This window comes from Camponotus floridanus, unplaced genomic scaffold (genome assembly GCF_003227725.1).
Source record: "Camponotus floridanus strain SB8 unplaced genomic scaffold, Cflo_v7.5 scaffold2, whole genome shotgun sequence".
Lineage (NCBI taxonomy): Eukaryota > Metazoa > Arthropoda > Insecta > Hymenoptera > Formicidae > Camponotus > Camponotus floridanus.
The window spans coordinates 3,964,899-3,979,157 of record NW_020229325.1 but is presented as its reverse complement, the minus strand read 5'-3'; the positions used below and the strand labels follow the sequence as shown (position 1 = coordinate 3,979,157).

General features: G+C 29.2%; 4 protein-coding genes across 4 annotated transcripts; 2 read left to right on the top strand and 2 right to left on the bottom strand.

The window, feature by feature from the left end:
- Positions 1–3,353: 3,353 nt before the first annotated feature.
- LOC105252631 (MOB kinase activator-like 1) lies at positions 3,354–7,058 on the bottom strand. The gene is made up of 5 exons (XM_011260102.3): positions 6,683–7,058; positions 4,993–5,159; positions 4,675–4,902; positions 4,423–4,586; positions 3,354–4,091 (listed from the first exon to the last, which is right to left on the bottom strand). The coding sequence occupies exons 1-5, from the start codon at positions 6,694–6,696 to the stop codon at positions 4,011–4,013; spliced, it is 654 nt and encodes a 217-aa protein (XP_011258404.1). The 5' UTR covers positions 6,697–7,058; the 3' UTR covers positions 3,354–4,010.
- Positions 7,059–7,976: 918 nt separating this feature from the next.
- LOC105252632 (ejaculatory bulb-specific protein 3-like) lies at positions 7,977–8,631 on the top strand. Its single transcript, XM_011260103.2, has 2 exons — positions 7,977–8,203; positions 8,415–8,631. The coding sequence occupies exons 1-2, from the start codon at positions 8,038–8,040 to the stop codon at positions 8,576–8,578; spliced, it is 330 nt and encodes a 109-aa protein (XP_011258405.1). The 5' UTR covers positions 7,977–8,037; the 3' UTR covers positions 8,579–8,631.
- A 1,423-nt stretch (positions 8,632–10,054) lies between these two features.
- LOC105252633 (ejaculatory bulb-specific protein 3) lies at positions 10,055–11,270 on the top strand. Its single transcript, XM_011260104.3, has 2 exons — positions 10,055–10,336; positions 10,997–11,270. The coding sequence occupies exons 1-2, from the start codon at positions 10,150–10,152 to the stop codon at positions 11,167–11,169; spliced, it is 360 nt and encodes a 119-aa protein (XP_011258406.1). The 5' UTR covers positions 10,055–10,149; the 3' UTR covers positions 11,170–11,270.
- Positions 11,271–11,525: 255 nt separating this feature from the next.
- On the bottom strand, positions 11,526–14,050 carry LOC105252634 (cyclin-dependent kinase 10). Its single transcript, XM_011260106.3, has 6 exons — positions 13,905–14,050; positions 13,557–13,711; positions 12,874–13,474; positions 12,486–12,782; positions 12,248–12,381; positions 11,526–11,695 (listed from the first exon to the last, which is right to left on the bottom strand). The coding sequence occupies exons 1-6, from the start codon at positions 13,912–13,914 to the stop codon at positions 11,660–11,662; spliced, it is 1,233 nt and encodes a 410-aa protein (XP_011258408.1). The 5' UTR covers positions 13,915–14,050; the 3' UTR covers positions 11,526–11,659.
- Between the last annotated feature and the right edge of the window lie 209 nt (positions 14,051–14,259).

Sequence of the window (14,259 nt, the reverse complement as noted above, 5' to 3'; positions counted from 1 at the left end):
CGAAGACTGTTTAATAAAATATTAATTTTAAATGCAGACAAATACTTTATTCCTGAACATTAATCTATTTAAATTTCAATTTGTAATTTATATAAATATTAATACTCAAAAGTTAAAAGGTTAAAAAAATAATTTGAATATAAAGTAACACACACACACACACACATATATATATATATATATATATATATATATATATATATATATATGTTACTTTATATTCAAATTATTTTTTTAATATATATATTATATTTACGTTGATCAACTCGATCTTGGACTTGGTTGAAACAAAACAAGTATTTTCAATAAATAATAGAGTTGGATAATATAGTTAAAATATTAATATTTGGAAAAGAAAAATTTATTCAAAATTTATACGAACAATACAAATGTTTAAAAATTGTCAGCGACTAAAGAAAGAAAGTTACATTCGATATAGCATTTCAATGTTTGGAGAGTCTTCCCTGAAGACTTTCCTTCAATATTTTCGAAAGCAGAAATATGTATATTTTATTAAAAGGATAATTAGAGGAAAACAGGAAACGCAATGCTTGAGATAATAATAGGATTTTCTCACAAGTTTCTAATTATATATATGGCGTTTTTTTATAAGTGCTATGCAAACTTTCTAACATGATGACATGATAAACGAAAATAATTTGTCAATAACAAAAGTAAAAAGAAAAAATAATTTTTTTTAAACTGAAACTATAACTTTGAAGTTTATAATAACTTTGAAGTATATTTGTGTGTGATTTGTGCTATATATAAAGTGTTATAAAGGTCAAAATCAAATTTATGCAATGTATTAATGAAGTGTATTGATGACTAGGTAAAAAAAAGTTTATGTAAAATTACGTCCAAAGTACAAAAATGCTTTACTAAAGAATTATAAGTGTTCAATATACGAACGAATTATAAGAACAATTTTGCTCGCTTATCTTTAAAAGTTTATAATTCTTTAATAAAGCATTTTCGGGCATAAGTTTATATAAACTTTTTTGACCCATTCGATTCTTTTAATGTATTATATATAAATTCCTAATTTTAAACATACCATATGATAAGAAAAAAATAGAAGAGATGAGTACAATCGAAACGATATTTATTACAGAAAGATTACAAGATTATATCCAAGACTATAAACATTTTATACGCGGCCGTAATGTGCCGTGATCTGGACCTTGGGATTTCTCCCATTTAATTGTGAAAAATATTATTTACATTGCACATATATCACACTAGCGTTACTATCAGACGAGCGGACAGTTGGTTGGTTGCTAAGAACTCTCCGCAAAAGGCCGTTCGAAAAAAAAAATACAACCCTTATTTCAACACATGAATTCATTTTTCTGCGCATAAAAAATGATTTCTAGATTTATAGGAAATCTCTTCGCTTGACGTGATTAAATTATTAATGTATCCGCATCTACACTGATCATGTTCAATCAAAATCGACATCGAATCAACCTTCGAAAATTTTGCGCCGATTTTCCTCTTCTTGCACCTGTTCAATCTTAGAAGATAATTATGCACGAATTTTAACATTAAAAAAACCAAAGATGAGGAATTATCATTAAGATTAATGTCATATCTTTTTTTAAATAAAAATTAGAAATTTTCTCAAAAATTTAGTTTACTTTATCGAATAAAAATGTGTTATAGAGCTATTATAAAGAATTTGTGAATTATTATCCGTTATTATAATAATATTCGAGAATATCATGAATCAAAAATTCATCTATAACAATTATGTCATCGAAATGAAAAGTAGTGTATTCTTTTAGGCGACTATTTTCATCCGTCCGGACGCTATTATAAACCTAATCGGCGCACTTCTAAAGAATGCGAGTTAATTTTTCGCTCTTTTCTTTTTATTAATATTTCTTAAGTACCGAATATATTATTATTATTATTACTCTTATTAATATTTATGCCTACACTCAGCGTATATATGCGTCATCTTTGTTTCCCAGCGACGATACTAACATATTAATCGCTGACGTCAATCATCACATTCCGTTATTATAATAAAATACATCGATATATGTGCGTATATACATATATATATATATATATATATATATATATATATATATATATAGTGCGCACATATGTATATGTTGCAGACTTTTTGTATGTAAAATCAATCTTTTTATAAAAAACTTAACTTTTCATAAACGTTTAAAAAACGTCTTATAAAAATACTAAATTTTTCATAGAAAGACCGTATTTATATATAAAAAGCTTGTAACACGCACACGCATGCACACATACGCACACGATTGCTCAATCGAATCCTTAATGTCTCCTACAATGAAAAAAATATGTTTTTTTTTTCTTTTAAAACATTTCTTCTTAGCACTTTTTTAATTTTCTTAAAGATTTATTGTTATAGTTCGTCAAAAGAAAGAACGAGTGATTTGATACATTTATAAGAAGTAAAGCATCTTATGTACATAAGACAATGTTGATTATTAATGATATTTAATACTTATGCAGCAATTCACAATAATTAGATTATTGTATAGTGTTGTGATTATTTCATTAAGCACCGATTATATCAAAATAATCGGATATTATGATTTAAATTTTGTGACAATTTTGTGGTTATATATTAAAGTGCTGTTCAATAGAAATTCTTCATTGTAGCAGAAAATCAATTAGGCAAAAATGTAAAAAAGTCAGATACATGCATATAAGTTATAAAATATCGCATTACATCAATAAGCATTTACAAAAAAAGAGTTTAAAATAAGTATTTAAAAAAAGTTTTGTAATATTTTTTTCATTAAGATTTCTGTTTCTTCATTTTTCGTTTCTGTAATCATACTGGATTATAAGTCAAAAGCGAGAAAGAAATGTAAATTCTTTTTTCAAAATAAATAAATTTTTTTTATAAATACCACTACTCATGTTAAGATTGGATGATAAGATTGGTAAAATGTACCGAAATAACCATTTTTGTTAATTTTCTGGAAAAAAAAAGATTATTGTAGTAAACTAATGAAAATATACGGGAAATTGCAGCAAGACGACGCAAACGGTTTGACCACCGATATTTAAAAAGCGTCTAAAGCAGGAAATATCTGTATATCACTCTCTATGAGGACAAAATGCATACAAAAATTCTAGTCGTATAAATAAGTCTACAAGCGCTTAACATGATGCTATCTCTTAAAGTAGTTATTACATATAATACGATAGCATTTTTTTTAACGATTTTCTATATACGATCCAGAGGATATATGCTAATTCGAAAAATGATAGGACCGTATTTAAAACTATCCTTAAACGTAAAAATATCCATACAAAATTTATGATATGCTATTGCCTTCATATATGCAACTGTATAAAACAATCAATAATCTCTATATTCATATAATAGCGACAGTATTTTTACATCCGATAATAGTGATAATATATAATAATAACAAAAATGTAAATCAGAGAGACAAACAAAACCTATGAACGATGGTCTTGTTTGTTTGCGAAAAAGAACGCGTTTATTTAATATTTTTTAAATGTTTTTTTTCCGAGATAAATTTATGATTTGTATCGATACGCGCTTTCGAATTATCTTTTTCTCTCTGTCTCTCTCACGTATTAGCGAGATTTCACATATTAGATTGATAAGGCGCAACAAATTACAATCGACAATGAAACATGCTCGAAAAAAGCAATATGTCACGAAATCAGACGTCTCAAAATTAGTTATTCTTATTTACTTGATAGTGACTATGTGCGCATGTATATGTATTTAGAAAGTATATAGAATATATCACCGTCAAAAGATTTTGGAATTATTCATTCGTGTAATCAGTCATTTTTTCTAACGAAAACAACAGAAAACAACAACAGTACACTTTTGTTTTTTACGTGGAGATAGAGATCGTGAGATTAATCATTAATGGATAAATAATATGGTTACATATGCGAGCAAAGACAATGTTGAGAGATTCTTTGGAGAGGTTTTGAAGTGACGAATGAATCGTAGATTATAGGCAGACTCATCGCGCGTCTTTCGCCGTCAATTTTTCTATTAGTTCTTGCAGCGGTGCTAACTCTCTTCTTTCAATCAAATTGAATTCCTATAAATTAATTGGATAAATTAAATCAACATGAGGAATAAAATCAAATATTATACGATAATTTTAATTTATATTAAATTTAAGCGATATATCTCTTTCTTTATATACAATAGTTATCTTTATCTATATTAATGGTTACCTTTATCTATAATAATTAATCTATCTGTAATAATTATCTTTATCTATACTCTTATCTATATTATTTCATATATTATTATATAAAATTATTTGTTTTATTTTTTTTCTAATTATTTTATAGTTATATACTATTGTCATTATTTTATAGTTATATACTATTGTCATATCATGTTATATATATATAATTGTATACCTGAACAAAAAATATGAAATGCTTGAACGATGTATTTAAATGTGCTTCCTCGCCAAGCTGCACAACTTCGCTGAAGTGCTGATGATAAATATGGGCATATACTCTGAATAACCGTTTCAAGATAGTTTTTGCGATTGATAAGAAATTTTTCGGGAAAGGTACTCCTGTAAAGAGAGCGATTGGAAATTAAGTCTCACAAATTTAAGATAACTAATGCATAAAAAATGAAATATATATGAAATATATAATTACCGATTTTAGATGGAAATAGAGTCTCATCATCTAATTGATCCTGTACCCAGGTCATCAAGTAATCTATGTACTTGGGTGCTGAGCACTTGATAGGTTTTTTCACTGTATGACCATCTGCCCAATGATACTCATACTTTGGTCCAGCAGACATGATGGGACAACTCTCCTCTGTGCAAAATTCTGTGATGGTGCCATATAACATATTGATTTGATTGAAGAAATCAACAGCTACAAAAAAAAACAGGCAGAGATAGAATTTATTAAACTAATACAAAATAGTGAAAATATAAAAAGAAAAAAACAAATGTTTTCACTCACTATTAACAGCCACCCACTCGTTCAAATCTTCTCCTTCAGGAAGCATAACAGCTAATCGCAAATTTCCAGATCCCAATGTGGCAGCTGCATGTTTCATCAAGTCATATTGATGTGTGCCCTCAGGGATGTTTTTCTTTGGTTTAAAGGTCTTTGAAGACCTGCTCCCACTTGAAAGAAAAAAATTTAAAAACAAATATTAACAAAGATCGTTATATCTATGATTTTTATTCTTGTTATTATATATCGTTAAAATTAATTACTTCTATTAATATTTTAAATTAATATTTGCCAGACAAAGCATCATTTACTCGCATTGTTTCTATTTTAAAAAATGAAACTAATGAAACAAAAGAAAAATATGAGAATTATTCTATATAGGATAAATATAAAATTATGTAACAAGATACTCATCAAATTATCTCATCTCAGATAAGAAATTAATAACAATTAATTACAAGCTATTTGTATATTATTTCATCGAAAAGTTTTAAGATTAGTAAACTGTAAATACATGAAATAAAAAATGTAAATAATAATATGTAATATCTAATTTTAGCAATTTATTTTAATATTTTATATTATTTTAACGGTAAAGAAAAAAATTGAATACTTGAACTATATATTTCTCCCTCTTCTCCTTCTACTATGCTTGCTTCATACAGCATAAAGGGAAATATATTTATAAAAAAGTGATTTTACTAAATTTTTTTACAAAACATTTGCAGTTACATTTTTCTATGTTTTGCTTTGTGAATTTTTTCCCTTCTTTTTCTATTCAAAAATTCACATTTATTATATCACAGGAAATATAACTATATACACCTGAGGAAGGAGGAACGCGTACATCTCTTTTTAAAATTGTACTTTCTTTCTCAGAATCTTTTCTCCTTTCTTTTTCCCTTTCACGCGAAAAATGCATATATATATATATATATATATATATATATATATATATATCCATCTCATTATACATGCAAAAAGCATGAGAAGACACAGCTGTAAAAAGAAAACAAACCCTTTACAGACGCGCTCGGTCCCGAAGGCGTGACGCTCAGCTGATCGCGATTACAGAGTGGCGGCGTTTGCGACATCGCGAATGTCAAAGCGAAACGATCGACACGACACGACACGCGTCGCAATCGCGATCGTGATCTCGAAACTCTTGACGACAAGAAACAAGGCGCGGTCGCCGAGACACGGAGATGATTCATAGATTACGCGCTGAACCGAGCGATAATCCTGACATTCGAAAAATATGGCGAGTTCCATGGGAAGATGTGCTTAAAGAATAGAAAAAAAGAAAACACACAGGAGGTAGCGCGCTATTTTTATCCTCGATCGATTCACCGGCGTATCGCATCTCCATTCCCTTCTCGATAAAGTTATCATCGGGCACAGAATGATAAACTTTATCATCGTTAGATTAGACATGTAAGAAAAAGTACAACAAATGCATACACAAAGTTTTAAAGTGGAACGAGAAACAAACGAAGCTTTCGCGGGAAAAAAATCGACTTGTCGTCAGCTGTCAGAACGAGACGAACGAGAGGATCCTCGGAGATCCTCGTGATTTCGTCCTGTTTACTCATCCTCGTGTTTCTTCCGAGAACACATATATATCGATCGAACGAGGGCGATTCGACTCGATGGCGATTATCGGTGGAGAATTCGCGAGGCAAAGAGGACTTACAATAGGAAGCTCATTGTGGTGGGCTCGTAGCTGGATCACTCCTCTCGTTTCGTCTTCTCACCCCGGTCCACTTCGTGTTGCGATCGGACGAGGAAGTAGACGACGGACGCGATGACGACGATGTTTGTCCAACAACAGCAGACGACGACGATGACAACGACAACGACGTCGTTGCCAATCAATCGGCCGCCGCACTCGCGATCCTCGCGATACTCTCCCTCCCTGTACCTCGCAAACGTTGCTTTGGAGCTATCGTACCGGGATGACGATGTCAGTCGCCCGCTGTATGTTGTTCGTCTACTATTCGTCCGGCTTCACTCACGCTATGATCCTTTCCTCGCAAAAATAAGACGGCATTTGTGTTAATTCAACTGGAGTCACGGATCTTCATCGAAGTCTCTCTCTCTCTCTTTCTCTCTTTCTAATCGTTCCAAAATTTACCCCTTCGAGTAGCGTTCGATTGACCAATCAGAATAGGGAAAATTTTGTTTCCCTTATTCTGATTCGTCAGTCGAACGAGCGTTCGATTGACCAATCAGAATAGGGAAAATTTTGTTTCCCTTATTCTGATTCGTCAGTCGAACGAGCGTTCGATTGACCAATCAGAATAGGGAAAATTTTGTTTCTTTTATCCTGATTCGTCAATCGAACGCTACTTTAATCTCTAAGGAATAAATTTTGGAACACATTCCTGAATATGCATCACATACAAACGTCGTCATGTTAATGTAATACCAAATATTTTCTATTTGTACTTGTGTGAATTTTTAATTGTCAACGGTAATTCTGCTACGATCAATGTGTATTGTTCTATATGAAATCAATTTAAGAATTTTTCACGTTACATTTTACTTTAAAATCTGGATCTTTTACTGTTTAAAATCTTTTTGGCCAAAAATGGCGGAATCAATTAAAAATATTTGATGTCATAACTAGTTCGTAAATTCCAGTAAATTATTAGAACGCTGTCCCTCCTGCTCATATTGATTATTAATATTTTTTTTCTTTTTGATGACATGTAAAAAATTGTGGTTTTTCTCTATTTTTAGTACAGCCGATAATACTTTTGAAAACTTTTGTATTAATATATTATATACTTTGTATTAATACACTGCGATCAGATTGGCAATATTGACAGCGAAATTTAAAACGCGCGCGCGTGCAACTTATATTTGAACGTATGGAAGATGAAATTTTGAAACTTGATGAGGTCCTTAGGATGTAAAGCTCAAAGGTCACGAGATAAATATATGTGTTCTGTTTACGAGAAATTTAATGAAAACAGTGTCTGTTATATTCAAGCAGATAATTTCAGATTTATTATACTTTCTGAATTAATTATTGTGTTAAAAAAAATGAATAAGCAGATTATCATTTTAATTATCATCGGCTCAGGACTTGCCGTTTTTTGCCGAGTGCAAGATATTTCGTCATATTTAACAGATAAACGTTTCATCGATAAAGAACTTCATTGCTTACTCGAGACAGGGGATTGCGATGGACTTGGGAAACAAATAAAACGTGAGGATCATATTCAACTTTTTTTTATTTCTATATTATTCTATATTATTTTTATATTATTCTATTTTTTATTTTTATATTAATTATTTCTGTCTTCATATAAATTTACATTTGAATTATATGCATTTGAAATTAATTATTAGATAAGTTAAAATAAGCGTCACTGATATGTCATTTTTTTTATTGAATATTGTACTTTTTCTATATGCAGGTGTATTACCCGTAGTCCTCAAGGATAAATGTCGTCGTTGCACTCCGCTGCAGAAAGCAAATCTATATAAATTGATACAATTTTTACAATCGCGATATCCCACGCAATGGCGCACGATCGAAGAAATGTATTCTTCACCAACTCATTTTAATGAAAACAAATAATCTCGTTTGTTTTTTCATTTTGTTTTCGAAGATGATTATATGACGATGTGAATAACGAAAAAAATTATTAAAGATCATTAAAACTTTTTTACAATGATTATATTAAATATATCTTTCATGTAACACTGTTTTTATTCTTAATCTTTTTTTAAACTAATAAACTAAGCAAAATATTTCTTATTTCTTATGTACTCTTATATTTTTTTCTGATCATTCATCGACGCATTTTCAATATAAAATAAAGATTTTTGGCAAAATTTTAAAAAAATACTTACATTGGAAAACTTTTTAAAACGATATGCATATGTCAAGAAATCAAAACATTTTGTCATAAAAATAAGATCTGAAAACAAGTTTATAATACTATATTATTTTTTGTATAATAGTATTTTTATGTTCGTAAAAAATAAATTATAAATATAAATTACAGCATGAAAAGAAAGTTTATACTTCATGAAATTTGATAAGAAAATTTTGTTATGATTGAATATGATATGATCTCAAACTTGAACATTTAGCCTCGAAAAAAATAAGATGGAAAATAGGATTTAAAAATTTTTTTATGTGATATAAGAAGCTGCAGCCATCGAACGGTTTATCGAAACCACTTTCTCTTCATACGTCACACGTTTCAATAGTTTGTGTCATTCATACACTATTACTGTGTAAAATTTTTTAATTGATACATTTCTCTCATCGTATTAATTTTATTGTATTTTTTTTATATAACAGACAGGCAAATTGAAAGAAAGTAAAAATTAATTAATTGTGTTTGATAAATGTCGTGTATTATATTTTTATTGGAAAACAGTTTATTTTGATAAATTGCAATAGAATATCACAATTATTATATATTAAAGATATTTTACAAATATATTGTCCAAAGCATGAATCTTACAATCCGTTTCTCTTGATGTAACGCATCAACAGAGTAGGTCAAAGACTCGACATGCTATGCATATCAATAACTTACAATCAAATAAAGATTCTAATGAACTGCGCGCACATACACACGCACACACAAAGATTGAAAAAAAATTAATTAAAATTTATTTTAATAAAACATGAGAATTCTGAAGTTCGAAAGTTGTATTTGTTATTTATTACCCTGTTTTCAAAATTGTAGAATTTATGCAAAATTGATTAATCTATAAATATTATATTAATTATATTCATAGATAAAGTTAAACAATCTCATAAGAGAACGAGTTTTTTGCTATCAATATTATTATATTTTATCATGGAAAATTCAAACCAAAATATAAATATATATAAGCGAATGTATAACCGATTGTGTGTCGAAATGGTATACGATAAGAATATTCAAATTTATTCTCCAAGCAATTTAATATAAGACTTCTTAGAAGATACTTCCAGGGAGGCAATTGTAAGACATTCCAGCCACGACAGGTATATACCCCTCCGTTCGAATGGTTCTCCGTTCGACTATATAAAAGCTAGACTGCCCGCGATTGACGCTTTTTAACTTTCTGTCTGCAGTCTTGTCTGCAGCCTCGATCGACGAAGAAATCCATCGTGTGTTTTCGTACTTATTGATAATCTTTCGCATAATGAAGAAATATTTGTTGATCTCGTTGGCTTCGCTGATGATTCTGGTTGTTGCCACTGAAAAATATACCGGAAAATACGATGACGTAGATGTGGATAAGATTCTTCAAAATAATCGTGTTCTCAATAATTACATCCGGTGTTTGTTGGACGAAGGACCCTGCACTGCCGAAGGTCGCGAATTAAGAAGTAAGCAGAAAAGGAAAAATTAAGATAATAAGGACATTAAGGCATTGTCAAGATATTTTCATTCGTATTTTTTATTTCGATTATAGAATTATTCAGCTTGTTTAAAACTTACTAATTTCTTAATTAAAAAATACATTAATTTAATAAAGATATGCAGCACTATAGTTATGGCTGCGATATTACGATATTCAATATATAATATACTCTCTCTGCCTTCCTCTTCCTCTCTCTATTATATAATGTTTACTATCAACTTTCTCGTGCAATTACATATATCCGGAGTTGTTTAAGTAACATTACTTCTTTGTATTAACTTCTTAAAGTCGAAATAATTCTAATTGTAGATGAAAGGATATATAATATTTAATCGTATTTCAAATACGAGTAAATAATATGCATGTATATAAAATATATTAAATATTTTTATGTTCAAATATTGATAATAATATAGTAATAATAGTATTTAATCGCGAAATTGCATTAAAAATAGCGATATTAAAGCTATATAGTGTATAATATTTTTTCACATTTATTCTTGATATAGGTACAATATTCATAAGATATGTTCATAAAATATGTGCTATCTCGAAATTACATTAATCGCAGTAATATTACCAATTATAATGGAACAATAATATAATGAATTATTTTATTTTTTAGAGACTTTACCGGATGCTTTATCGAGCAGTTGCAGCAAGTGCAATGATAAACAAAAGGCTACGGCAGAAAAAGTGATAAATCATCTCAAAACAAAACGATCCAAGGATTGGGATCGTCTTATTGCCAAATACGATCCTCGTGGCGAATATAAAAAACGTTATGAGCAATTGTAGTTCTTTTTATACAAATATTTTATAATTATAATATTATAATATTACATTTTTATATAGAGAGGTCACGTAGTTATTGTAAAAAATATTAGTTATTCAAAAAAATCTAAAATACTCATCAATATTAAAAATATGTAATATCGATATAATACATGATAATGTATTCAAATGGAATTTGATCAAATATAGAACAAATATAAAATTTAATATAATTTTTTTTTATTTTATTCAAGGAAACGGCACCTTTCATGTAAATATGTATCAATAATACAATTTATTAATTTGTTTCTCATGAAATATTTTTTCAAGTAAAACAGATTAACGTCATTATCATTAAAAATTTTTTATACATAAGGTACATTTATTAATAGGTTTACATATATAATGTAGTAATCACGTTATTGTTATATTTATGGATACATTCTAAATATATTGGCAATATATATTCTGTATCTCAAAGAGAATGTTAAGAGGTCAAAATTTGAAAATTTTTTCATTCAACACGTCTTTTCTTAACTAATGATCCAAGCTGAAACAAACAAATATATAAATGAATATAAACACAGATTAAAATTTATTTATGAAAGTTGTTCCAAAATTTGCAAATAAAAAATATTAGTTTTCTCGATATACATACCCTCGTTTAAAGCTCATATATATATTTTTTATGCATATTATTATTGAGTTTTTATTATTGAGAAATATTTTTATTATTGAGTTTTTTTCATGAATCTTGAGTTTATGAACAGACACTAGCTTATTAGTATTGATTTATTTTTTTTAAATACTATAGAAAAAATTCTTGAAAAATCAAGTTAAAAAAATTATTTACATTCTTTTATTTTAAGCAATAAGTTTTGAAATATATCATGTATAAGATTTTAAAGTCAAAGAGGTTTCTCTAGTCAATCACAAACTTTTACTTGTTTGTGAAATATATGCGTCATTAATTGCAAATTTCAGGACACAATATAATATGTTTATATGTATGTGCATATGCCCGTACACACAAGATATTTTTAAATTAAACCTAAATATTATGTCTGTATAATTGTCAAAATGTATACATTGATTAACATACAAGATCTGAAATTGCTGGTAGATTATTGGTTTGATCGGTAACAGTAGACTCTTGTTCACGATTCTCCTTCTGAGTAGCCGTTTTTTTCATATTTCTATGTTGTGGAAAAGTAGGCATAAGTTTTGGATCACAAGCTGTAATAATATCAGATTAGTTAGATAGCTTGATTATATTTTAAGATGATAACTTTAAAGAATTAAAAATATATTGATATATATATATATATATATATACTAACGTAAAGGAGCTTCTTTGAAGTAACTACTTTGCAAACATTCTTCAGCAGTTGCTCTTTTCTTAGGATCGTACATAAATAAGAAATTCAACAATCTCAGACCAGCAGCGCTTAACCAAGGAAATCTTTGTTTCAAATTGTTATATGGTTGTTGTTTAAGTGTAAAATTCTGCAGTGCTGGTAGCGAGTTAAATTCTGGCCAAATAGCTTCACTGGGTGTACCCAATAAATCGACGATTAATTCTAATTGTGCAATTTCCGTTCTACCAGGTAATAAGGGTCTATGTCCCAATAACTCTCCTAGTAAAATGAATTATATACAATATATATATAATTTACAAACAGTATAATGATATTAAAATGTTCTGTTTAATTAATTTCAATTTCTTACCCAATATGCATCCAGCTGCCCACATATCAACAGAAGTTGTTTGTGTCTTAGCTTGCAACAACAGTTCTGGTGCTCTATACCATAATGTTACTACTCTAGGAGTCATTGGTTTTAATGGTAAACCAAACCACCTGGCCAATCCAAAATCAGCAATTTTTACACAACCTTTATCGGTCATAAGAAGATTAGAAACTTTCAAGTCTCTATGAACAATAAAGTTATGATGCAAGTAACGAAGACCCTTTAGTACTTGCAACACTATACATTTGACTTGACTCTCCGAAAATGGTGCCTGCATATTGTCTAGTAAACTTGCTAAATCTTGTTCGCAATATTCCATTGCAAGAAATATGCTTTCCAAACTTCTGCCTACTACTACTTCTCTTAAGTGCACAATATTTTCATGTCGGCATGATAATAAGACTGATATTTCTCTGAGACCACTTACTGGTAATCCATCCTTCTCATGCTCCATTCTTACTTTTTTCAATGCAACAACCTTATCATTTTTTGTATCTCTGGCTCGATATACAATGCCATAAGTACCTTCTCCAATACGATTCAACTTTTCAAATTCAGAAACAAACCTACATTTACCAAGCTGTAAGAAAGATATAAATGAAGTTTAATGTTTTATAAATGTATTCAATCAAATCCATAGAGATGAGTTATAAGTTAATTACAATGTCCTGTTCTGGTATTTCCATAGGTTTGCAGGTCAGGAAGGATGTTAATACTCCTTTCCTTGTGATTGGAGCTGATGGATCAGGCCCCGAATCAGATGCTGCTTTCTTATCGCTATCATTACGCTCCACTGATTTCTTTTCCAAGCTTTCTTCTATAAAATAATAAATCAGTAAGTTAATAAAATTAAATATCCTACTGTCTGATGCACTCTATTTTATATTATCGAAAATAAAATATAAATAGCTTAAACACCTTATTAGTTGTATCATTATTTCGACATTTCAATTTCATACTTATATTTATAATTAGTTTTAAAATTAAGATTATAAATATATTCATCATACCTTTCGTCATTTTGATCACTAAATTGCACAAAAAAACAGCTGATCAATTGAAGAATAATATTGCGTAAAGTGGATAAATCTCACTGAATAGTCGTTCGGAAATCGGGTTTTTGTGCATACGCGGTGAAGTAAACCATAAACTTCTGTTAATTATATATAACCTAGATATATAAGCTTATGTTTCAGAACAGTGTTCCGATTAGGGATTCCGTGCGCGCGCATATGCGGTTCTGCGCATGCGCGACTTTTGAAATTACATTGTACCAATACATTGTACTTTCACGGTCGCGCATGCGCAGAGCCGCACATGCGCGCGCACGGAATCCCTAATCGGAACACTGTTTCAAAATTGTAT